This window comes from Giraffa tippelskirchi, chromosome 8, assembly GCF_054371585.1.
Source record: "Giraffa tippelskirchi isolate mGirTip1 chromosome 8, T2T-mGirTip1v1.2.pri, whole genome shotgun sequence".
Lineage (NCBI taxonomy): Eukaryota > Metazoa > Chordata > Mammalia > Artiodactyla > Giraffidae > Giraffa > Giraffa tippelskirchi.
Window position 1 is genome coordinate 65,645,247 of NC_137282.1, and position 25,390 is coordinate 65,670,636.

Here is a 25,390-nt window from a genome sequence, read left to right on the forward strand (position 1 = left end):
GAGAATACAGTGGACTTTGCAAAATCAAAGATATCTACTGTGGGAAAGACCTCATGACAAAAGCAAAAGACAGGTCATACATCGCGAGATGAATGAGTGGAAACACAAAGCTTCTCAAGGATGTGTCTCCAAACAGACAAAGAACACCAACACAACAAGCCTGTGAAAACTAGGGAAAGGTCTGAAGGGACACCAGACTGAGGAAGACACACACAGAGTATCCCGGATGATGTCCAGCACAGAGGGCCTGAAGAAACAACAGTCTAGTTGCACTCCCTCGGGCCTGTGTGACCCTGGATGAAGCCTCTGTTTCCCGGTGGCTCTGAGAGATGGACAGGGAGGAAGGGGAAGAGAAATCACTTGCATTTCTAATACTCACAGCAAAGTCTTCCAATGAGAAGGGAATTGTCACCCCCACTGACAATGCCATTCACTGAAGTGATACCCACGAGTCCATCTAACCCAGAAGGGAAGGAAGGACCTGTTCTCACAAAACGGCGAGAGATGGAAGAAGGAAGATCAAGCCCACACCAATCGCTGCAAAGAGAAGCTGTGCTCAGGGCTTGAAAGAATTCCTATTGGGAAAATGATGTCACAGCCCCACAAGGCAATCCACAGCTTCGATGGTATTCCTCCCAAAATGCCAATGCATTTTCGCACCGAACAAAGAATTGCAACAGGGGTTACGGAAACAGAAAAGAGCCTAAATTGTCAATACAATCCGACGAAAAAGCCCCGATACGGACATCCAAGGTTGTGTGAAAGGAAATTAGACGAGCAAACTAGGATCCTCAGGAGAGTATCGGAGAAGGCGATGGCGACCCACTCCAGTACTCTTGCCTGGAAAATGCCCTGGACAGAGGAGCCTGGTAGGCTGCAGGCCATGGGGTCGCGCAGAGTCAGACACGACTGAAGTGACTTAGCCGCAGCGGCAGCAGCAGGACAGTATGCTATTGGGAATACAACAAAACACACAGATCCAGATCGATGGAATAAAGTTGAGGGTCCAGAAACAAACCCCGGCATCCATGGTCAACTCGTCTCTGACACAGAAGGGGAGAATATCCAAATGGGAACAAGAAAGCCTCTTCAATCAATGTCCATGGGAAAACCAGACAGCTACATCTGAAGAACGCTATTGGTTTTGATCTCACACCACCTCAATATCGGGGAAAACCCTCACCCTAAAGGCTGATGTCATGAGATAGCTAGAAAGAAGCGTAGGTCAAAGGCTCCTTAACATCAGAGTCTCCTTGCCATTTGCTGGGCGGAGGTAGAAATGGGTCTCTTCAAGTAAGGGAAAGAGGGAAACGAAGTACACCAATGGGTTTCCATCCAATGGAACCTCTTCACAACAGAGAAGCTAAGCATTCACAAATGCAAAAGATAGGAAACGGAACATGAGAGACTCCTTGCAAGTGGTGTATCTGAGAAGGGGTTCATATGGAAAGAGACGAAGAATGCACAGCACTCAGATTCCAAGAAACACCACCACCACCCTTGACCCTTCCCCCATGACCAACTCCGACCTAAAGCCTTTCTCTCCCTCTAACCTATCCCTAAAACATAACCCTCATCTAATCATATACATGTGCATTCCTAGCATCCATCCATCCACACACGAGAGAGAAAGAGGAAGACACAGACTGAATCGAGAAAGGAAAAGAGAGGGACACAGCCAGAGAGAGACACGGAACCAAAGAGAGGAAAGGAGTCGATGGCCCAGACTTTTCATCACTCTGTCTCGAAGGTAGAAGCAATGACAGCGCCCATCCACCCCAGAAGGGGGAAAAGGACGGAAGGTTTGGAGAGGAAAAGACAAGAACCCAGGGATCCATTAGAAGCTCAGCCACCCGCAGAAGCCGAGCTGGGACACTTGAACAGACTCTCAATGCAAACAGAGGACCAGAAAGTTGGCTACTCTTTTCTATAAGAGAGGGAGACCTTCGAGTCTTCCTTTCGGTGCTCCAACTTGGATGCGGGGTCTCAAAACAGTCAGGAGGGGGAGTGCCTTTTCCTGGGTTCCACGGCGCATCCAGGCCTCGTTCTGCCCCATTCTGTGCTGTGTCAGCCCTGGATGGAGTCTTTCTTTCTGAAGTCTCAGCGCACAAGCTCCACGTGATATCGGCCCCAGGTGGAAAGGCATGGAGCTGCTCGTAGGCCGCCAGACCTAGGAAACAGATGGGAGAATGACCCCCTCTCTGCAGATGGAGAGACTGGGGAAACCCTGAGGGGCATATGCTTGTCCAGGGCCACACCACTTATGAGAAGAAGGAGCCTGGTCTGAGAGCAGCGGGGTCCTCGGAGCTCAGGCCCTGGCTGCACCCAGGCCTCCCCAGGGCTGTGGGCTGGGCTGTGTGGCTGTCACTGTGCCTGCACATGGCCTAAGGGGGGTGGTCGAGCAGTCAGAAACCCAGAGATTCCCTTGGGAAGTTTTGGGGAAGGGACCTCAGCACGAACCCCAGGAAATGATGTCACCTGCCGGCAACAGAACCCAACAGAACCCGCAACCCGGGTATCCAGGCCTCCAGAGCGGAGAGGAGCCCCCAGCCAGATCACTTGCTGCCAGGATGTTCTGCTGTTTGCCCCTGCCCAGAGCCCGGGGCCGCAGGAGAGCTCACAGGCAGTGTGCGTGGGCACCCTGTCGACGTTGGCTCAGGGCACCCCCGAGAGGCCTCTGGCCCTTTGCCCGGAGAAACAGAAAGGTAACACGGGGAGCCCCAGGCCGGGCCAGGCCACCTCTCCCATGCCACCCGGAAACACCGGGTCCTTTGCCTGTGTGTGTGGATGCGGGTTTCTCGGGGTGTGTCTCCCTCAAGGAAGCCCAGGCGGATGTGGGGTCAGAAGCCTGCGGACAAGTTGTGTCCACACCCCAGGGGAGAGCAGGCTGGGTGGGATGGGGAGAGTGCGGGCAGCGCCGGCCGCCCAGGCTGACCTCACACCCTCAGGTGGGTCTCTTGCCTCCCGGGTGGGGATGTGAGCAGACACACGTCTCTGACCCTTCTGGGAAGAGAAGTTCGAGCAGGCAGAAGCAGCGGCTCCACTGGCCAGGCCCAGCTCGGAAAACTCCCAGCACGGCTGGCTGACGGTCACTGTCGTTGCAGAGCTTCCCACGTGATGAGGCCGAGGACGGGGACACCCCGTCCACCTCCTGGAGGGAGGGGTCGGAGCACCACCCCCCCGCCCGTGAGGCCCAGTGCAGGCTCCAGGTGAGCGTGCCCACGGAGGCATCAGCCCCACCGGGGGCGAAGCGGAGGCGGGGAAGGCCTGCTGCCGAGACACCGCCCAGGATACACCCGGCGGCCCAGTCTGAGGCTGCCACGGAGCTCAGCACACCCGGCTCCGACCCAGAGTCCCGAGAACCCCGGCCTCTGAGGCAGCAGGAGGACCTGGAGCCCAGCACGCCAGAGCACAGAGGTGAGGACGCTGGGGCTGGTGCACGGGAGTGTGTGGGGAGGGGGTGCTGAGCTACACAGGGACGAGTCCCCGAAAGATGCTGCTGGGCCTGCAGCAAGCGCTGGCCTCACACCCCCACCCCCATCTTGCACACTTCAGTCCCAAAAGACATCCGACGCTGGGTATTCTTTGGGAATCTCTTGGAAGCTTTCTGTCCCGGGATACGCACATGCCAAGGCTGGCCTGTGGGTAAACTTTGCTTCTCCCCCAGCTCTAGCACTGGCCTCCAACTGGAACCAGGCTCCACTTCCCAGACCTGTCCCTACAGAGGTGGTGGCTCCAGGTGCAGGACCCAGGAATCCACCGAGGGCAGGTGGAGAACCGAGACTTGCCCTCGCAGAGACACCAGGCCAGCTGGGTACTGGCCAGCACACCGGGCAGATCGGATCTCCGTGCCTGCAGGACCCCCAGCTCCAGGCACTGATGTCCCACCCCCTCAGCGAGAACCTCCACCTCCACGTGCACCTGTACCTGCTCGGGCTTTGGCAGGAGAACCCGAGGCAGAGGAGGAGTCACCGCCTCGGCAGGGAGAGCCTGCCCTGGCTCCCGCGCAACACCCAGACGCCGACGATGACTCACCCGCCCCTGCAGGAAGAACGAGCCCCCGCTCTGGACAGAGACCCAGAGCCCTTGCCGGAAACACCACGTCCAGGGCAGCGGTCGGCTCTGCAGCCTCCATCCCTGTCTGCTCACCGTGGACGCCGGCAACTCGTTCTGCCCCCAGGGGACATGGAGTTCCTTTCCCCTGAACTGCTTTGCATTTGGTTTGTTTCCACCTTTCTGGTGATGTTTTATTGTTTGTATGGTTTCGTGTATTTCTGTTGGTTAAGTTGGGATTAGTAAACTTTTTCATCATTGTTGCAATTTGGGAACACTGTTGTGTCACTCTGGTGATACTGTGTTACCATCACCACTTTGTAGTTGCAGACCCCTTCCATCTTTATGCCCCACCCGCCAACAAAGCCTGGATTCAAGGCAAGCACGCCCTGTTCATCCCTCCCCCCGATCCTGAACACAATTTCATCTTTTCTTTCGGCATTCCTTCCTATATTCTTGGTGTCCCCAATCAATGCCTCTCAGTGAAATGACTGAAGGAGTTTTTTTCGGACTCTCCACCTACTGTAAGACTCCATTGGAGAGTTCTCATTTTTATGTCCTTTGAAGTAGCCTTTGATAGCTGAAAGGACGGTGTACGCCCTTTCAAGATATCATGTGCCAAACGAAGCCCTTTTGGCAAATGCCATCATTATCTCCAGGCAGGCATTGCTGTTTGAAGGGTGACATCTCAGCCAGAAGGCAGAGGCTGAGCTCCTCTTGGTGCACCAGCTCCCAAAAGAAGCCAAGAAAGGGAGCTGGAACAACAAACCACCCCAACGCCCAGGAAAGCGTTCTTCACGACAGAAGGCTAGAAAATGACCCAGCAACCTTGTGGCCCAGAACCCCTCTAGAAAAATCACTGTTCCATAAAAACGAGAAACACATGGGAAGTTCCAAGGAGAGGCAATGCCCATGGCCAGTGTACTTTAGAGACGGCCTGACCGCTCCGGGGAAGACACGCACCGACGGAACCCCTTGGGAAACAGCAGTGATAGTCCTCACCGTCGTAAGGGTTTCCTCTGGGGACAACCTGCCCTGGGCACCACATGAGGGAGCAGACCGGCTTCTCTTCCTCTGCCCCCACACCATTCACTCATGAAGGCAGCTCAGGTGTTCTCATGCCCTGCCTGCCTGCCTGCCTGCCTGGCTCATCCGTGAGCTGTGCCCACCTCCAGGGCAGGACTCCACCTTCTCCTCTCTGTGTACCGTGAATCTGCACACAGTGGGCTTTCAGAACCTTAGGAGACTTGAGCCATTCCCACTCGAGCCAGAACCCTCCCCAGGAAGGAAAACAGCTGTGGAGTCATTTTGGCCCCAGCACTGGTTCCCAAACCCTGGCGGCTCCTACAGCCTCTACGGTGTGAAGAGGGAGGTCCCTTTTGACAGAGCTTTCCGGCTGTCAGATCTAAGCTGTTGTTTCACTGTCAGCTGTGTCTCTTCCGTTGCAGCCAGGTGGGCCACGCTGCTCCAAAGGAGCTCACAAGCTGAGTTGCAAGGGAGGTATTGAGAGGACAGGGATGGCTACAACGTGCTGCAAACTGAGTGAGGGTCCCCACAATCCTCAGCAAAGGTCTGTGGCGTGCAAGTGGGGAGTAGAGGGCCCCCAAGTTCCAAAGGAAGGGAGGTACTCGGGAGCTAAAGCCCTTGGCTGCTGTGGTAGCAGCTGCAGATGGCAGCTCGTCCACAGTGCACTTCGAATGAGGTCATATGAGCGGGACTCGGGAAATGGCTCCGAAATCCAGAGAAAGGGGTCAGGGTATGTGGGAATCCGGCGGGGGTGGGGGGTGGATGAAGGAAGGTGTCCTTCCTCTCTCCAGTGCAATTTGGTTTGGTGAGTCTCAAAGCTACCAGATGGCACTTCCCAAGTCAGGCCCCCGCAGGAATCAGGGTGGGCTGCGTGCCTCGGCCCCTGCCACAGGGACAAGCCACACCAGTGGCCTCCCTGAGCTCAAATGGCCGGATCTGGGGGTTCTGTCTGGGTGCACACCTCCTTGCTGTGGCCAAGTTCCCCCCTTCTCTGAGCACCAGCTTCATCCTCTCTAATGAGGACATCGATTGCTACCTTGGCACGTTACTCTCTTCATCCTGTGAAGACTCATTAGGCTTATCCTACAATTAATAGCTGGCCCGAAGAGATATCTCCTGAATCCAGATTAAGCGGGAGTCTCCCAGGCTCATCTGGCATGTCTTCCCTGAAGTCTGCCAAAACCCACACCCTTGCATTTCCAGGGACTCCCCTTAGCCAGCTGGGCAGAAAACCCAGCATGGTTCAAACAAGCTGACAGACAAGCGGGAGAGGACTCACGGGCAGACGGCCTCCCTCAGGTCTCGGGTGGAGCTCTGGGACCACAGCAGCAACGGGCCATCCCAGCCCCTGGGCTCAGCAGTGCCCTCATTCTCAGGCCGGCGGCTCTGCCCTGAGGGGAGCAGGAAGGTCACCAACTGCTGCAGGCGGACCTCAAGCCCCTCCCACTGCTGGAGCCTGACCTCCCCCGGCCCCACCCCTTCCCCTACCCCAGCAGGACGAGAGCTCGTCTTCCCCTGGCTTCCAACGTGAGGCCCGACCCTGGGCCCCGATTGGGCACTGCCCCAGTCCGGAGCCAATCACAGTGGCCAGGGAGGTGGAACGCACCGATTGGCCAGGGCCAGGTCATGTGACCATGCTCCCCAGGAAACTCAAATATTACCAAGATTCCCTAACAAACCAATGAACGAAATTATCCAGTAAAGGCAAACCGTACTTTTTAATGAGGCCAATGTCACAGAAAAAAAAAAAAAAAGCTTCACAATCAACTGCTCAAGGAAGCTACTAAATAACCTTTCAGAAAAGTTAAGTATTTTTTTTTTTTTTTTAATAGGGTGACGGAGAGCTATACCTTTCCCATCTATGTGAATTTAGGTTTAAACTAGATTTCCCTTGGCTATTATATAAGACAAAAAACCCCACATCACCCCCTTTCACTCCCCCCACCCCCAAAAAGTGTTTTAGTCTATTGAATTTTTGTGTCCTCAGTTGTGTCTGATTCACGGCAACTCACGAACTCTACACAGCCAGGCTCTTCCGTCCATGGAATTCAGGGCAATTTTTTTCTCTCACAGTAAATTCCCACCCTGCGTGATCCAAAGGCAAGGGCTCAGAGGCTCCTGAGAGACTAACTCCTTTCAGCTGAGCACAAAGCTGGCTCCTCACTGGGATGCCTGTGGCCTGGGGCTCCCAGAGGGGAGAGCAGCACTCGCCCCACCGTGTGGTCACTGCTGGAAGTGCAGGCTGCTCCTCACTCCCCCTTGACAGTGTCCCTGAGGGCAGAACAGTGTGAATCTACTCAAGGTGGAAACGCAAACTCCGATGCAACCAAACTTCCCACAAGGTCTCCAAAACCACTCAGGAACAGGGAATTGGAAACTGCAGGGCATGACATGAATGGAGATGGAGACTTGACACCTTACACCGAGTTCACTTCCAGTTATCCCTAGACAAAGTTTCCATGAAAACTTGTCACAAATCTAGAAGAACAATGAGCAGAAACCGGACACGTGCTTTGAGTCTTCACACACAAAACTAAAAGGCAGTCCACAAAACAACCCAGAGAATACAGTGGACTTTGCAAAATCAAAGATATCTACTGTGGGAAAGACCTCATGACAAAAGCAAAAGACAGGTCATACATCGCGAGATGAATGAGTGGAAACACAAAGCTTCTCAAGGATGTGTCTCCAAACAGACAAAGAACACCAACACAACAAGCCTGTGAAAACTAGGGAAAGGTCTGAAGGGACACCAGACTGAGGAAGACACACACAGAGTATCCCGGATGATGTCCAGCACAGAGGGCCTGAAGAAACAACAGTCTAGTTGCACTCCCTCGGGCCTGTGTGACCCTGGATGAGGCCTCTGTTTCCCGGTGGCTCTGAGAGATGGACAGGGAGGAAGGGGAAGAGAAATCACTTGCATTTCTAATACTCACAGCAAAGTCTTCCAATGAGAAGGGAATTATGACCCCCACTGACAATGCCATTCACTGAAGTGATACCCACGAGTCCATCTAACCCAGAAGGGAAGGAAGGACCAGTTCTCACAAAACGGCGAGAGATGGAAGAAGGAAGATCAAGCCCACACCAATCGCTGCAAAGAGAAGCTGTGCTCAGGGCTTGAAAGAATTCCTATTGGGAAAATGATGTCACAGCCCCACAAGGCAATCCACAGCTTCGATGGTATTCCTCCCAAAATGCCAATGCATTTTCGCACCGAACAAAGAATTGCAAAAGGGGTTACGGAAACAGAAAAGAGCCTAAATTGTCAACACAATCCGACGAAAAAGCCCCGAAACGGACATCCAAGGTTGTGTGAAAGGAAATTAGACGAGCAAACTAGGATCCTCAGGAGAGTATCGGAGAAGGCGATGGCGACCCACTCCAGTACTCTTGCCTGGAAAATGCCCTGGACAGAGGAGCCTGGTAGGCTGCAGGCCATGGGGTCGCGCAGAGTCAGACACGACTGAAGTGACTTAGCCGCAGCGGCAGCAGCAGGACAGTATGCTATTGGGAATACAACAACACACACAGATCCAGATCGATGGAATCAAGTTGAGGGTCCAGAAACAAACCCCGGCATCCATGGTCAACTCGTCTCTGACACAGAAGGGGAGAATATCCAAATGGGAACAAGAAAGCCTCTTCAATCAATGTCCATGGGAAAACCAGACAGCTACATCTGAAGAACGCTATTGGTTTTGATCTCACACCACCTCAATATCGGGGAAAACCCTCACCCTAAAGGCCGATGTCATGAGATAGCTAGAAAGAAGCGTAGGTCAAAGGCTCCTTAACATCAGAGTCTCCTTGCCATTTGCTGGGCGGAGGTAGAAATGGGTCTCTTCAAGTAAGGGAAAGAGGGAAACGAAGTACACCAATGGGTTTCCATCCAATGGAACCTCTTCACAACAGAGAAGCTAAGCATTCACAAATGCAAAAGATAGGAAACGGAACATGAGAGACTCCTTGCAAGTGGTGTATCTGAGAAGGGGTTCATATGGAAAGAGACGAAGAATGCACAGCACTCAGATTCCAAGAAACACCACCACCACCCTTGACCCTTCCCCCATGACCAACTCCGACCTAAAGCCTTTCTCTCCCTCTAACCTATCCCTAAAACATAACCCTCATCTAATCATATACATGTGCATTCCTAGCATCCATCCATCCACACACGAGAGAGAAAGAGGGAGACACAGTCTGAATCGAGAAAGGAAAAGAGAGGGACACAGCCAGAGAGAGACACGGAACCAAAGAGAGGAAAGGAGTCGATGGCCCAGACTTTTCATCACTCTGTCTCGAAGGTAGAAGCAATGACAGCGCCCATCCACCCCAGAAGGGGGAAAAGGACGGAAGGTTTGGAGAGGAAAAGACAAGAACCCAGGGATCCATTAGAAGCTCAGCCACCCGCAGAAGCCGAGCTGGGACACTTGAACAGAATCTCAATGCAAACAGAGGACCAGAAAGTTGGCTACTCTTTTCTATAAGAGAGGGAGACCTTCGAGTCTTCCTTTCGGTGCTCCAACTTGGATGCGGGGTCTCAAAACAGTCAGGAGGGGGAGTGCCTTTTCCTGGGTTCCACGGCGCATCCAGGCCTCGTTCTGCCCCATTCTGTGCTGTGTCAGCCCTGGATGGAGTCTTTCTTTCTGAAGTCTCAGCGCACAAGCTCCACGTGATATCGGCCCCAGGTGGAAAGGCATGGAGCTGCTCGTAGGCCGCCAGACCTAGGAAACAGATGGGAGAATGACCCCCTCTCTGCAGATGGAGAGACTGGGGAAACCCTGAGGGGCATATGCTTGTCCAGGGCCACACCACTTATGAGAAGAAGGAGCCTGGTCTGAGAGCAGCGGGGTCCTCGGAGCTCAGGCCCTGGCTGCACCCAGGCCTCCCCAGGGCTGTGGGCTGGGCTGTGTGGCTGTCACTGTGCCTGCACATGGCCTAAGGGGGGTGGTCGAGCAGTCAGAAACCCAGAGATTCCCTTGGGAAGTTTTGGGGAAGGGACCTCAGCACGAACCCCAGGAAATGATGTCACCTGCCGGCAACAGAACCCAACAGAACCCGCAACCCGGGTATCCAGGCCTCCAGAGCGGAGAGGAGCCCCCAGCCAGATCACTTGCTGCCAGGATGTTCTGCTGTTTGCCCCTGCCCAGAGCCCGGGGCCGCAGGAGAGCTCACAGGCAGTGTGCGTGGGCACCCTGTCGACGTTGGCTCAGGGCACCCCCGAGAGGCCTCTGGCCCTTTGCCCGGAGAAACAGAAAGGTAACACGGGGAGCCCCAGGCCGGGCCAGGCCACCTCTCCCATGCCACCCGGAAACACCGGGTCCTTTGCCTGTGTGTGTGGATGCGGGTTTCTCGGGGTGTGTCTCCCTCAAGGAAGCCCAGGCGGATGTGGGGTCAGAAGCCTGCGGACAAGTTGTGTCCACACCCCAGGGGAGAGCAGGCTGGGTGGGATGGGGAGAGTGCGGGCAGCGCCGGCCGCCCAGGCTGACCTCACACCCTCAGGTGGGTCTCTTTCCTCCCGGGTGGGGATGTGAGCAGACACACGTCTCTGACCCTTCTGGGAAGAGAAGTTCGAGCAGGCAGAAGCAGCGGCTCCACTGGCCAGGCCCAGCTCGGAAAACTCCCAGCACGGCTGGCTGACGGTCACTGTCGTTGCAGAGCTTCCCACGTGATGAGGCCGAGGACGGGGACACCCCGTCCACCTCCTGGAGGGAGGGGTCGGAGCACCACCCCCCCGCCCGTGAGGCCCAGTGCAGGCTCCAGGTGAGCGTGCCCACGGAGGCATCAGCCCCACCGGGGGCGAAGCGGAGGCGGGGAAGGCCTGCTGCCGAGACACCGCCCAGGATACACCCGGCGGCCCAGTCTGAGGCTGCCACGGAGCTCAGCACACCCGGCTCCGACCCAGAGTCCCGAGAACCCCGGCCTCTGAGGCAGCAGGAGGACCTGGAGCCCAGCACGCCAGAGCACAGAGGTGAGGACGCTGGGGCTGGTGCACGGGAGTGTGTGGGGAGGGGGTGCTGAGCTACACAGGGACGAGTCCCCGAAAGATGCTGCTGGGCCTGCAGCAAGCGCTGGCCTCACACCCCCACCCCCATCTTGCACACTTCAGTCCCAAAAGACATCCGACGCTGGGTATTCTTTGGGAATCTCTTGGAAGCTTTCTGTCCCGGGATACGCACATGCCAAGGCTGGCCTGTGGGTAAACTTTGCTTCTCCCCCAGCTCTAGCACTGGCCTCCAACTGGAACCAGGCTCCACTTCCCAGACCTGTCCCTACAGAGGTGGTGGCTCCAGGTGCAGGACCCAGGAATCCACCGAGGGCAGATGGAGAACCGAGACTTGCCCTCGCAGAGACACCAGGCCAGCTGGGTACTGGCCAGCACACCGGGCAGATCGGATCTCCGTGCCTGCAGGACCCCCAGCTCCAGGCACTGATGTCCCACCCCCTCAGCGAGAACCTCCACCTCCACGTGCACCTGTACCTGCTCGGGCTTTGGCAGGAGAACCCGAGGCAGAGGAGGAGTCACCGCCTCGGCAGGGAGAGCCTGCCCTGGCTCCCGCGCAACACCCAGACGCCGACGATGACTCACCCGCCCCTGCAGGAAGAACGAGCCCCCGCTCTGGACAGAGACCCAGAGCCCTTGCCGGAAACACCACGTCCAGGGCAGCGGTCGGCTCTGCAGCCTCCATCCCTGTCTGCTCACCGTGGACGCCGGCAACTCGTTCTGCCCCCAGGGGACATGGAGTTCCTTTCCCCTGAACTGCTTTGCATTTGGTTTGTTTCCACCTTTCTGGTGATGTTTTATTGTTTGTATGGTTTCGTGTATTTCTGTTGGTTAAGTTGGGATTAGTAAACTTTTTCATCATTGTTGCAATTTGGGAACACTGTTGTGTCACTCTGGTGATACTGTGTTACCATCACCACTTTGTAGTTGCAGACCCCTTCCATCTTTATGCCCCACCCGCCAACAAAGCCTGGATTCAAGGCAAGCACGCCCTGTTCATCCCTCCCCCCGATCCTAAACACAATTTCATCTTTTCTTTCGGCATTCCTTCCTATATTCTTGGTGTCCCCAATCAACGCCTCTCAGTGAAATGACTGAAGGAGTTTTTTTCGGACTCTCCACCTACTGTAAGACTCCATTGGAGAGTTCTCATTTTTATGTCCTTTGAAGTAGCCTTTGATAGCTGAAAGGACGGTGTACGTCCTTTCAAGATATCATGTGCCAAAAGAAGCCCTTTTGGCAAATGCCATCATTATCTCCAGGCAGGCATTGCTGTTTGAAGGGTGACATCTCAGCCAGAAGGCAGAGGCTGAGCTCCTCTTGTTGCACCAGCTCCCAAAAGAAGCCAAGAAAGGGAGCTGGAACAACAAACCACCCCAACGCCCAGGAAAGCGTTCTTCACGACAGAAGGCTAGAAAATGACCCAGCAACCTTGTGGCCCAGAACCCCTCTAGAAAAATCACTGTTCCATAAAAACGAGAAACACATGGGAAGTTCCAAGGAGAGGCAATGCCCATGGCCAGTGTACTTTAGAGACGGCCTGACCGCTCCGGGGAAGACACGCACCGACGGAACCCCTTGGGAAACAGCAGTGATAGTCCTCACCGTCGTAAGGGTTTCCTCTGGGGACAACCTGCCCTGGGCACCACATGAGGGAGCAGACCGGCTTCTCTTCCTCTGCCCCCACACCATTCACTCATGAAGGCAGCTCAGGTGTTCTCATGCCCTGCCTGCCTGCCTGCCTGCCTGGCTCATCCGTGAGCTGTGCCCACCTCCAGGGCAGGACTCCACCTTCTCCTCTCTGTGTACCGTGAATCTGCACACAGTGGGCTTTCAGAACCTTAGGAGACTTGAGCCATTCCCACTCGAGCCAGAACCCTCCCCAGGAAGGAAAACAGCTGTGGAGTCATTTTGGCCCCAGCACTGGTTCCCAAACCCTGGCGGCTCCTACAGCCTCTACGGTGTGAAGAGGGAGGTCCCTTCTGACAGAGCTTTCCGGCTGTCAGATCTAAGCTGTTGTTTCACTGTCAGCTGTGTCTCTTCCGTTGCAGCCAGGTGGGCCACGCTGCTCCAAAGGAGCTCACAAGCTGAGTTGCAAGGGAGGTATTGAGAGGACAGGGATGGCTACAACGTGCTGCAAACTGAGTGAGGGTCCCCACAATCCTCAGCAAAGGTCTGTGGCGTGCAAGTGGGGAGTAGAGGGCCCCCAAGTTCCAAAGGAAGGGAGGTACTCGGGAGCTAAAGCCCTTGGCTGCTGTGGTAGCAGCTGCAGATGGCAGCTCGTCCACAGTGCACTTCGAATGAGGTCATATGAGCGGGACTCGGGAAATGGCTCCGAAATCCAGAGAAAGGGGTCAGGGTATGTGGGAATCCGGCGGGGGTGGGGGGTGGATGAAGGAAGGTGTCCTTCCTCTCTCCAGTGCAATTTGGTTTGGTGAGTCTCAAAGCTACCAGATGGCACTTCCCAAGTCAGGCCCCCGCAGGAATCAGGGTGGGCTGCGTGCCTCGGCCCCTGCCACAGGGACAAGCCACACCAGTGGCCTCCCTGAGCTCAAATGGCCGGATCTGGGGGTTCTGTCTGGGTGCACACCTCCTTGCTGTGGCCAAGTTCCCCCCTTCTCTGAGCACCAGCTTCATCCTCTCTAATGAGGACATCGATTGCTACCTTGGCACGTTACTCTCTTCATCCTGTGAAGACTCATTAGGCTTATCCTACAATTACTAGCTGGCCCGAAGAGATATCTCCTGAATCCAGATTAAGGGGGAGTCTCCCAGGCTCATCTGGCATGTCTTCCCTGAAGTCTGCCAAAACCCACACCCTTGCATTTCCAGGGACTCCCCTTAGCCAGCTGGGCAGAAAACCCAGCATGGTTCAAACAAGCTGACAGACAAGCGGGAGAGGACTCACGGGCAGACGGCCTCCCTCAGGTCTCGGGTGGAGCTCTGGGACCACAGCAGCAACGGGCCATCCCAGCCCCTGGGCTCAGCAGTGCCCTCATTCTCAGGCCGGCGGCTCTGCCCTGAGGGGAGCAGGAAGGTCACCAACTGCCGCAGGCGGACCTCAAGCCCCTCCCACTGCTGGAGCCTGACCTCCCCCGGCCCCACCCCTTCCCCTACCCCAGCAGGACGAGAGCTCGTCTTCCCCTGGCTTCCAACGTGAGGCCCGACCCTGGGCCCCGATTGGGCACTGCCCCAGTCCGGAGCCAATCACAGTGGCCAGGGAGGTGGAACGCACCGATTGGCCAGGGCCAGGTCATGTGACCATGCTCCCCAGGAAACTCAAATATTACCAAGATTCCCTAACAAACCAATGAACGAAATTATCCAGTAAAGGCAAACCGTACTTTTTAATGAGGCCAATGTGACAGAAAAAAAAAAAAAAAGCTTCACAATGAACTGCTCAAGGAAGCTACTAAATAAACTTTCAGAAAATTTAAGTAGTTTTTTTTTTTTTTAATAGGGTGACGGAGAGCTATACCTTTCCCATCTATGTGAATTTAGGTTTAAACTAGATTTCCCTTGGCTATTATATAAGACAAAAAAACCCACATCACCCCCTTTCACTTCCCCCACCCCCAAAAAGGGTTTTAGTCTATTGAATTTTTGTGTCCTCAGTTGTGTCTGATTCACGGCAACTCACGAACTCTACACAGCCAGGCTCTTCCGTCCATGGAATTCAGGGCAATTTTTTTCTGTCACAGTAAATGCCCACCCTGGGTGATCCAAAGGCAAGGGCTCAGAGGATCCTGAGAGACTAACTCCTTTCAGCTGAGCACAAAGCTGGCTCCTCACTGGGATGCCTGTGGCCTGGGGCTCCCAGAGGGGAGAGCAGCACTCGCCCCACCGTGTGGTCACTGCTGGAAGTGCAGGCTGCTCCTCACTCCCCCTTGACAGTGTCCCTGAGGGCAGAACAGTGTGAATCTACTCAAGGTGGAAACGCAAACTCCGATGCAACCAGACTTCCCACAAGGTCTCCAAAACCACTCAGGAACAGGGAATTGGAAACTGCAGGGCATGACATGAATGGAGATGGAGACTTGACACCTTACACCGAGTTCACTTCCAGTTATCCCTAGACAAAGTTTCCATGAAAACTTGTCACAAATCTAGAAGAACAATGAGCAGAAACCGGACACGTGCTTTGAGTCTTCACACACAAAACTAAAAGGCAGTCCACAAAACAACCCAGAGAATACAGTGGACTTTGCAAAATCAAAGATATCTACTGTGGGAAAGACCTCATGACAAAAGCAAAAGACAGGTCATACATCGCGAGATGAATGAGTGGAAACACAAAGCTTCTCAAGGATGTGTCTCCAAACAGACAAAGAACACCAACACAACAAGCCTGTGAAAACTAGGGAAAGGTCTGAAGGGACACCAGACTGAGGAAGACACACACAGAGTATCCCGGATGATGTCCAGCACTGAGGGCCTGAAGAAACAACAGTCTAGTTGCACTCCCTCGGGCCTGTGTGACCCTGGATGAGGCCTCTGTTTCCCGGTGGCTCTGAGAGATGGACAGGGAGGAAGGGGAAGAGAAATCACTTGCATTTCTAATACTCACAGCAAAGTCTTCCAATGAGAAGGGAATTATCACCCCCACTGACAATGCCATTCACTGAAGTGATACCCACGAGTCCATCTAACCCAGAAGGGAAGGAAGGACCTGTTCTCACAAAACGGTGAGAGATGGAAGAAGGAAGATCAAGCCCACACCAATCGCTGCAAAGAGAAGCTGTGCTCAGGGCTTGAAAGAATTCCTATTGGGAAAATGATGTCACAGCCCCACAAGGCAATCCACAGCTTCGATGGTATTCCTCCCAAAATGCCAATGCATTTTCGCACCGAACAAAGAATTGCAACAGGGGTTACGGAAACAGAAAAGAGCCTAAATTGTCAATACAATCCGACGAAAAAGCCCCGATACGGACATCCAAGGTTGTGTGAAAGGAAATTAGACGAGCAAACTAGGATCCTCAGGAGAGTATCGGAGAAGGCGATGGCGACCCACTCCAGTACTCTTGCCTGGAAAATGCCCTGGACAGAGGAGCCTGGTAGGCTGCAGGCCATGGGGTCGCGCAGAGTCAGACACGACTGAAGTGACTTAGCCGCAGCGGCAGCAGCAGGACAGTATGCTATTGGGAATACAACAACACACACAGATCCAGATCGATGGAATCAAGTTGAGGGTCCAGAAACAAACCCCGGCATCCATGGTCAACTCGTCTCTGACACAGAAGGGGAGAATATCCAAATGGGAACAAGAAAGCCTCTTCAATCAATGTCCATGGGAAAACCAGACAGCTACATCTGAAGAACGCTATTGGTTTTGATCTCACACCACCTCAATATCGGGGAAAACCCTCACCCTAAAGGCTGATGTCATGAGATAGCTAGAAAGAAGCGTAGGTCAAAGGCTCCTTAACATCAGAGTCTCCTTGCCATTTGCTGGGCGGAGGTAGAAATGGGTCTCTTCAAGTAAGGGAAAGAGGGAAACGAAGTACACCACTGGGTTTCCATCCAATGGAACCTCTTCACAACAGAGAAGCTAAGCATTCACAAATGCAAAAGATAGGAAACGGAACATGAGAGACTCCTTGCAAGTGGTGTATCTGAGAAGGGGTTCATATGGAAAGAGACGAAGAATGCACAGCACTCAGATTCCAAGAAACACCACCACCACCCTTGACCCTTCCCCCATGACCAACTCCGACCTAAAGCCTTTCTCTCCCTCTAACCTATCCCTAAAACATAACCCTCATCTAATCATATACATGTGCATTCCTAGCATCCATCCATCCACACACGAGAGAGAAAGAGGGAGACACAGACTGAATCGAGAAAGGAAAAGAGAGGGACACAGCCAGAGAGAGACACGGAACCAAAGAGAGGAAAGGAGTCGATGGCCCAGACTTTTCATCACTCTGTCTCGAAGGTAGAAGCAATGACAGCGCCCATCCACCCCAGAAGGGGGAAAAGGACGGAAGGTTTGGAGAGGAAAAGACAAGAACCCAGGGATCCATTAGAAGCTCAGCCACCCGCAGAAGCCGAGCTGGGACACTTGAACAGAATCTCAATGCAAACAGAGGACCAGAAAGTTGGCTACTCTTTTCTATAAGAGAGGGAGACCTTCGAGTCTTCCTTTCGGTGCTCCAACTTGGATGCGGGGTCTCAAAACAGTCAGGAGGGGGAGTGCCTTTTCCTGGGTTCCACGGCGCATCCAGGCCTCGTTCTGCCCCATTCTGTGCTGTGTCAGCCCTGGATGGAGTCTTTCTTTCTGAAGTCTCAGCGCACAAGCTCCACGTGATATCGGCCCCAGGTGGAAAGGCATGGAGCTGCTCGTAGGCCGCCAGACCTAGGAAACAGATGGGAGAATGACCCCCTCTCTGCAGATGGAGAGACTGGGGAAACCCTGAGGGGCATATGCTTGTCCAGGGCCACACCACTTATGAGAAGAAGGAGCCTGGTCTGAGAGCAGCGGGGTCCTCGGAGCTCAGGCCCTGGCTGCACCCAGGCCTCCCCAGGGCTGTGGGCTGGGCTGTGTGGCTGTCACTGTGCCTGCACATGGCCTAAGGGGGGTGGTCGAGCAGTCAGAAACCCAGAGATTCCCTTGGGAAGTTTTGGGGAAGGGACCTCAGCACGAACCCCAGGAAATGATGTCACCTGCCGGCAACAGAACCCAACAGAACCCGCAACCCGGGTATCCAGGCCTCCAGAGCGGAGAGGAGCCCCCAGCCAGATCACTTGCTGCCAGGATGTTCTGCTGTTTGCCCCTGCCCAGAGCCCGGGGCCGCAGGAGAGCTCACAGGCAGTGTGCGTGGGCACCCTGTCGACGTTGGCTCAGGGCACCCCCGAGAGGCCTCTGGCCCTTTGCCCGGAGAAACAGAAAGGTAACACGGGGAGCCCCAGGCCGGGCCAGGCCACCTCTCCCATGCCACCCGGAAACACCGGGTCCTTTGCCTGTGTGTGTGGATGCGGGTTTCTCGGGGTGTGTCTCCCTCAAGGAAGCCCAGGCGGATGTGGGGTCAGAAGCCTGCGGACAAGTTGTGTCCACACCCCAGGGGAGAGCAGGCTGGGTGGGATGGGGAGAGTGCGGGCAGCGCCGGCCGCCCAGGCTGACCTCACACCCTCAGGTGGGTCTCTTGCCTCCCGGGTGGGGATGTGAGCAGACACACGTCTCTGACCCTTCTGGGAAGAGAAGTTCGAGCAGGCAGAAGCAGCGGCTCCACTGGCCAGGCCCAGCTCGGAAAACTCCCAGCACGGCTGGCTGACGGTCACTGTCGTTGCAGAGCTTCCCACGTGATGAGGCCGAGGACGGGGACACCCCGTCCACCTCCTGGAGGGAGGGGTCGGAGCACCACCCCCCCGCCCGTGAGGCCCAGTGCAGGCTCCAGGTGAGCGTGCCCACGGAGGCATCAGCCCCACCGGGGGCGAAGCGGAGGCGGGGAAGGCCTGCTGCCGAGACACCGCCCAGGATACACCCGGCGGCCCAGTCTGAGGCTGCCACGGAGCTCAGCACACCCGGCTCCGACCCAGAGTCCCGAGAACCCCGGCCTCTGAGGCAGCAGGAGGACCTGGAGCCCAGCACGCCAGAGCACAGAGGTGAGGACGCTGGGGCTGGTGCACGGGAGTGTGTGGGGAGGGGGTGCTGAGCTACACAGGGACGAGTCCCCGAAAGATGCTGCTGGGCCTGCAGCAAGCGCTGGCCTCACACCCCCACCCCCATCTTGCACACTTCAGTCCCAAAAGACATCCGACGCTGGGTATTCTTTGGGAATCTCTTGGAAGCTTTCTGTCCCGGGATACGCACATGCCAAGGCTGGCCTGTGGGTAAACTTTGCTTCTCCCCCAGCTCTAGCACTGGCCTCCAACTGGAACCAGGCTCCACTTCCCAGACCTGTCCCTACAGAGGTGGTGGCTCCAGGTGCAGGACCCAGGAATCCACCGAGGGCAGATGGAGAACCGAGACTTGCCCTCGCAGAGACACCAGGCCAGCTGGGTACTGGCCAGCACACCGGGCAGATCGGATCTCCGTGCCTGCAGGACCCCCAGCTCCAGGCACTGATGTCCCACCCCCTCAGCGAGAACCTCCACCTCCACGTGCACCTGTACCTGCTCGGGCTTTGGCAGGAGAACCCGAGGCAGAGGAGGAGTCACCGCCTCGGCAGGGAGAGCCTGCCCTGGCTCCCGCGCAACACCCAGACGCCGACGATGACTCACCCGCCCCTGCAGGAAGAACGAGCCCCCGCTCTGGACAGAGACCCAGAGCCCTTGCCGGAAACACCACGTCCAGGGCAGCGGTCGGCTCTGCAGCCTCCATCCCTGTCTGCTCACCGTGGACGCCGGCAACTCGTTCTGCCCCCAGGGGACATGGAGTTCCTTTCCCCTGAACTGCTTTGCATTTGGTTTGTTTCCACCTTTCTGGTGATGTTTTATTGTTTGTATGGTTTCGTGTATTTCTGTTGGTTAAGTTGGGATTAGTAAACTTTTTCATCATTGTTGCAATTTGGGAACACTGTTGTGTCACTCTGGTGATACTGTGTTACCATCACCACTTTGTAGTTGCAGACCCCTTCCATCTTTATGCCCCACCCGCCAACAAAGCCTGGATTCAAGGCAAGCACGCCCTGTTCATCCCTCCCCCCGATCCTGAACACAATTTCATCTTTTCTTTCGGCATTCCTTCCTATATTCTTGGTGTCCCCAATCAATGCCTCTCAGTGAAATGACTGAAGGAGTTTTTTTCGGACTCTCCACCTACTGTAAGACTCCATTGGAGAGTTCTCATTTTTATGTCCTTTGAAGTAGCCTTTGATAGCTGAAAGGACGGTGTACGTCCTTTCAAGATATCATGTGCCAAACGAAGCCCTTTTGGCAAATGCCATCATTATCTCCAGGCAGGCATTGCTGTTTGAAGGGTGACATCTCAGCCAGAAGGCAGAGGCTGAGCTCCTCTTGTTGCACCAGCTCCCAAAAGAAGCCAAGAAAGGGAGCTGGAACAACAAACCACCCCAACGCCCAGGAAAGCGTTCTTCACGACAGAAGGCTAGAAAATGACCCAGCAACCTTGTGGCCCAGAACCCCTCTAGAAAAATCACTGTTCCATAAAAAAGAGAAACACATGGGAAGTTCCAAGGAGAGGCAATGCCCACGGCCAGTGTACTTTAGAGACGGCCTGACCGCTCCGGGGAAGACACGCACCGACGGAACCCCTTGGGAAACAGCAGTGATAGTCCTCACCGTCGTAAGGGTTTCCTCTGGGGACAACCTGCCCTGGGCACCACATGAGGGAGCAGACCGGCTTCTCTTCCTCTGCCCCCACACCATTCACTCATGAAGGCAGCTCAGGTGTTCTCATGCCCTGCCTGCCTGCCTGCCTGCCTGGCTCATCCGTGAGCTGTGCCCACCTCCAGGGCAGGACTCCACCTTCTCCTCTCTGTGTACCGTGAATCTGCACACAGTGGGCTTTCAGAACCTTAGGAGACTTGAGCCATTCCCACTCGAGCCAGAACCCTCCCCAGGAAGGAAAACAGCTGTGGAGTCCTTTTGGCCCCAGCACTGGTTCCCAAACCCTGGCGGCTCCTACAGCCTCTACGGTGTGAAGAGGGAGGTCCCTTCTGACAGAGCTTTCCGGCTGTCAGATCTAAGCTGTTGTTTCACTGTCAGCTGTGTCTCTTCCGTTGCAGCCAGGTGGGCCACGCTGCTCCAAAGGAGCTCACAAGCTGAGTTGCAAGGGAGGTATTGAGAGGACAGGGATGGCTACAACGTGCTGCAAACTGAGTGAGGGTCCCCACAATCCTCAGCAAAGGTCTGTGGCATGCAAGTGGGGAGTAGAGGGCCCCCAAGTTCCAAAGGAAGGGAGGTACTCGGGAGCTAAAGCCCTTGGCTGCTGTGGTAGCAGCTGCAGATGGCAGCTCGTCCACAGTGCACTTCGAATGAGGTCATATGAGCGGGACTCGGGAAATGGCTCCGAAATCCAGAGAAAGGGGTCAGGGTATGTGGGAATCCGGCGGGGGTGGGGGGTGGATGAAGGAAGGTGTCCTTCCTCTCTCCAGTGCAATTTGGTTTGGTGAGTCTCAAAGCTACCAGATGGCACTTCCCAAGTCAGGCCCCCGCAGGAATCAGGGTGGGCTGCGTGCCTCGGCCCCTGCCACAGGGACAAGCCACACCAGTGGCCTCCCTGAGCTCAAATGGCCGGATCTGGGGGTTCTGTCTGGGTGCACACCTCCTTGCTGTGGCCAAGTTCCCCCCTTCTCTGAGCACCAGCTTCATCCTCTCGAATGAGGACATCGATTGCTACCTTGGCACGTTACTCTCTTCATCCTGTGAAGACTCATTAGGCTTATCCTACAATTACTAGCTGGCCCGAAGAGATATCTCCTGAATCCAGATTAAGGGGGAGTCTCCCAGGCTCATCTGGCATGTCTTCCCTGAAGTCTGCCAAAACCCACACCCTTGCATTTCCAGGGACTCCCCTTAGCCAGCTGGGCAGAAAACCCAGCATGGTTCAAACAAGCTGACAGACAAGCGGGAGAGGACTCACGGGCAGACGGCCTCCCTCAGGTCTCGGGTGGAGCTCTGGGACCACAGCAGCAACGGGCCATCCCAGCCCCTGGGCTCAGCAGTGCCCTCATTCTCAGGCCGGCGGCTCTGCCCTGAGGGGAGCAGGAAGGTCACCAACTGCCGCAGGCGGACCTCAAGCCCCTCCCACTGCTGGAGCCTGACCTCCCCCGGCCCCACCCCTTCCCCTACCCCAGCAGGACGAGAGCTCGTCTTCCCCTGGCTTCCAACGTGAGGCCCGACCCTGGGCCCCGATTGGGCACTGCCCCAGTCTGGAGCCAATCACAGTGGCCAGGGAGGTGGAACGCACCGATTGGCCAGGGCCAGGTCATGTGACCATGCTCCCCAGGAAACTCAAATATTACCAAGATTCCCTAACAAACCAATGAACGAAATTATCCAGTAAAGGCAAACCGTACTTTCTAATGAGGCCAATGTGACAGAAAAAAAAAAAAAAAAAGCTTCACAATGAACTGCTCAAGGAAGCTACTAAATAAACTTTCAGAAAATTTAAGTAGTTTTTTTTTTTTTTAATAGGGTGACGGAGAGCTATACCTTTCCCATCTATGTGAATTTAGGTTTAAACTAGATTTCCCTTGGCTATTATATAAGACAAAAAAACCCACATCACCCCCTTTCACTTCCCCCACCCCCAAAAAGGGTTTTAGTCTATTGAATTTTTGTGTCCTCAGTTGTGTCTGATTCACGGCAACTCACGAACTCTACACAGCCAGGCTCTTCCGTCCATGGAATTCAGGGCAATTTTTTTCTGTCACAGTAAATGCCCACCCTGGGTGATCCAAAGGCAAGGGCTCAGAGGATCCTGAGAGACTAACTCCTTTCAGCTGAGCACAAAGCTGGCTCCTCACTGGGATGCCTGTGGCCTGGGGCTCCCAGAGGGGAGAGCAGCACTCGCCCCACCGTGTGGTCACTGCTGGAAGTGCAGGCTGCTCCTCACTCCCCCTTGACAGTGTCCCTGAGGGCAGAACAGTGTGAATCTACTCAAGGTGGAAACGCAAACTCCGATGCAACCAGACTTCCCACAAGGTCTCCAAAACCACTCAGGAACAGGGAATTGGAAACTGCAGGGCATGACATGAATGGAGATGGAGACTTGACACCTTACACCGAGTTCACTTCCAGTTATCCCTAGACAAAGTTTCCATGAAAACTTGTCACAAATCTAGAAGAACAATGAGCAGAAACCGGACACGTGCTTTGAGTCTTCACACACAAAACTAAAAGGCAGTCCACAAAACAACCCAGAGAATACAGTGGACTTTGCAAAATCAAAGATATCTACTGTGGGAAAGACCTCATGACAAAAGCAAAAGACAGGTCATACATCGCGAGATGAATGAGTGGAAACACAAAGCTTCTCAAGGATGTGTCTCCAAACAGACAAAGAACACCAACACAACAAGCCTGTGAAAACTAGGGAAAGGTCTGAAGGGACACCAGACTGAGGAAGACACACACAGAGTATCCCGGATGATGTCCAGCACAGAGGGCCTGAAGAAACAACAGTCTAGTTGCACTCCCTCGGGCCTGTGTGACCCTGGATGAAGCCTCTGTTTCCCGGTGGCTCTGAGAGATGGACAGGGAGGAAGGGGAAGAGAAATCACTTGCATTTCTAATACTCACAGCAAAGTCTTCCAATGAGAAGGGAATTGTCACCCCCACTGACAATGCCATTCACTGAAGTGATACCCACGAGTCCATCTAACCCAGAAGGGAAGGAAGGACCTGTTCTCACAAAACGGCGAGAGATGGAAGAAGGAAGATCAAGCCCACACCAATCGCTGCAAAGAGAAGCTGTGCTCAGGGCTTGAAAGAATTCCTATTGGGAAAATGATGTCACAGCCCCACAAGGCAATCCACAGCTTCGATGGTATTCCTCCCAAAATGCCAATGCATTTTCGCACCGAACAAAGAATTGCAACAGGGGTTACGGAAACAGAAAAGAGCCTAAATTGTCAATACAATCCGACGAAAAAGCCCCGATACGGACATCCAAGGTTGTGTGAAAGGAAATTAGACGAGCAAACTAGGATCCTCAGGAGAGTATCGGAGAAGGCGATGGCGACCCACTCCAGTACTCTTGCCTGGAAAATGCCCTGGACAGAGGAGCCTGGTAGGCTGCAGGCCATGGGGTCGCGCAGAGTCAGACACGACTGAAGTGACTTAGCCGCAGCGGCAGCAGCAGGACAGTATGCTATTGGGAATACAACAAAACACACAGATCCAGATCGATGGAATAAAGTTGAGGGTCCAGAAACAAACCCCGGCATCCATGGTCAACTCGTCTCTGACACAGAAGGGGAGAATATCCAAATGGGAACAAGAAAGCCTCTTCAATCAATGTCCATGGGAAAACCAGACAGCTACATCTGAAGAACGCTATTGGTTTTGATCTCACACCACCTCAATATCGGGGAAAACCCTCACCCTAAAGGCCGATGTCATGAGATAGCTAGAAAGAAGCGTAGGTCAAAGGCTCCTTAACATCAGAGTCTCCTTGCCATTTGCTGGGCGGAGGTAGAAATGGGTCTCTTCAAGTAAGGGAAAGAGGGAAACGAAGTACACCAATGGGTTTCCATCCAATGGAACCTCTTCACAACAGAGAAGCTAAGCATTCACAAATGCAAAAGATAGGAAACGGAACATGAGAGACTCCTTGCAAGTGGTGTATCTGAGAAGGGGTTCATATGGAAAGAGACGAAGAATGCACAGCACTCAGATTCCAAGAAACACCACCACCACCCTTGACCCTTCCCCCATGACCAACTCCGACCTAAAGCCTTTCTCTCCCTCTAACCTATCCCTAAAACATAACCCTCATCTAATCATATACATGTGCATTCCTAGCATCCATCCATCCACACACGAGAGAGAAAGAGGAAGACACAGACTGAATCGAGAAAGGAAAAGAGAGGGACACAGCCAGAGAGAGACACGGAACCAAAGAGAGGAAAGGAGTCGATGGCCCAGACTTTTCATCACTCTGTCTCGAAGGTAGAAGCAATGACAGCGCCCATCCACCCCAGAAGGGGGAAAAGGACGGAAGGTTTGGAGAGGAAAAGACAAGAACCCAGGGATCCATTAGAAGCTCAGCCACCCGCAGAAGCCGAGCTGGGACACTTGAACAGACTCTCAATGCAAACAGAGGACCAGAAAGTTGGCTACTCTTTTCTATAAGAGAGGGAGACCTTCGAGTCTTCCTTTCGGTGCTCCAACTTGGATGCGGGGTCTCAAAACAGTCAGGAGGGGGAGTGCCTTTTCCTGGGTTCCACGGCGCATCCAGGCCTCGTTCTGCCCCATTCTGTGCTGTGTCAGCCCTGGATGGAGTCTTTCTTTCTGAAGTCTCAGCGCACAAGCTCCACGTGATATCGGCCCCAGGTGGAAAGGCATGGAGCTGCTCGTAGGCCGCCAGACCTAGGAAACAGATGGGAGAATGACCCCCTCTCTGCAGATGGAGAGACTGGGGAAACCCTGAGGGGCATATGCTTGTCCAGGGCCACACCACTTATGAGAAGAAGGAGCCTGGTCTGAGAGCAGCGGGGTCCTCGGAGCTCAGGCCCTGGCTGCACCCAGGCCTCCCCAGGGCTGTGGGCTGGGCTGTGTGGCTGTCACTGTGCCTGCACATGGCCTAAGGGGGGTGGTCGAGCAGTCAGAAACCCAGAGATTCCCTTGGGAAGTTTTGGGGAAGGGACCTCAGCACGAACCCCAGGAAATGAT

The 25,390-nt window shown here is 54.6% G+C and overlaps 3 protein-coding genes and 2 long non-coding RNA genes across 5 annotated transcripts in view; 3 read left to right on the plus strand and 2 right to left on the minus strand.

Moving 5' to 3' along the window:
* Positions 1-1,903: 1,903 nt before the first annotated feature.
* On the minus strand, positions 1,904-14,109 carry LOC145517958 (uncharacterized). The gene is made up of 2 exons (XR_014062444.1): positions 13,014-14,109; positions 1,904-5,373 (listed from the first exon to the last, which is right to left on the minus strand). It is a non-coding gene; the product is annotated as an uncharacterized LOC145517958 (long non-coding RNA).
* On the plus strand, positions 2,520-4,320 carry LOC145517893 (uncharacterized). The gene is made up of 3 exons (XM_081521221.1): positions 2,520-2,705; positions 3,105-3,417; positions 3,668-4,320. Exons 1-3 carry the CDS (start codon positions 2,571-2,573, stop codon positions 4,294-4,296), a joined length of 1,077 nt encoding a protein of 358 aa, XP_081377347.1. The 5' UTR covers positions 2,520-2,570; the 3' UTR covers positions 4,297-4,320.
* On the plus strand, positions 10,159-11,959 carry LOC145517920 (uncharacterized). The gene is made up of 3 exons (XM_081521256.1): positions 10,159-10,344; positions 10,744-11,056; positions 11,307-11,959. The coding sequence occupies exons 1-3, from the start codon at positions 10,210-10,212 to the stop codon at positions 11,933-11,935; spliced, it is 1,077 nt and encodes a 358-aa protein (XP_081377382.1). The 5' UTR covers positions 10,159-10,209; the 3' UTR covers positions 11,936-11,959.
* Positions 14,110-17,796: 3,687 nt separating the features above from the next.
* Positions 17,797-19,597, plus strand: LOC145517930 (uncharacterized). The gene is made up of 3 exons (XM_081521268.1): positions 17,797-17,982; positions 18,382-18,694; positions 18,945-19,597. The coding sequence occupies exons 1-3, from the start codon at positions 17,848-17,850 to the stop codon at positions 19,571-19,573; spliced, it is 1,077 nt and encodes a 358-aa protein (XP_081377394.1). The 5' UTR covers positions 17,797-17,847; the 3' UTR covers positions 19,574-19,597.
* Positions 19,598-22,055: 2,458 nt separating this feature from the next.
* LOC145517950 (uncharacterized) overlaps positions 22,056-25,390 on the minus strand; it is a 45,577-nt gene continuing 42,242 nt past the window's right edge. The window contains exon 12 of the long non-coding RNA XR_014062436.1: positions 22,056-25,087. This is a non-coding gene — a long non-coding RNA (uncharacterized LOC145517950). The remainder of the gene's footprint in view (positions 25,088-25,390) is intronic.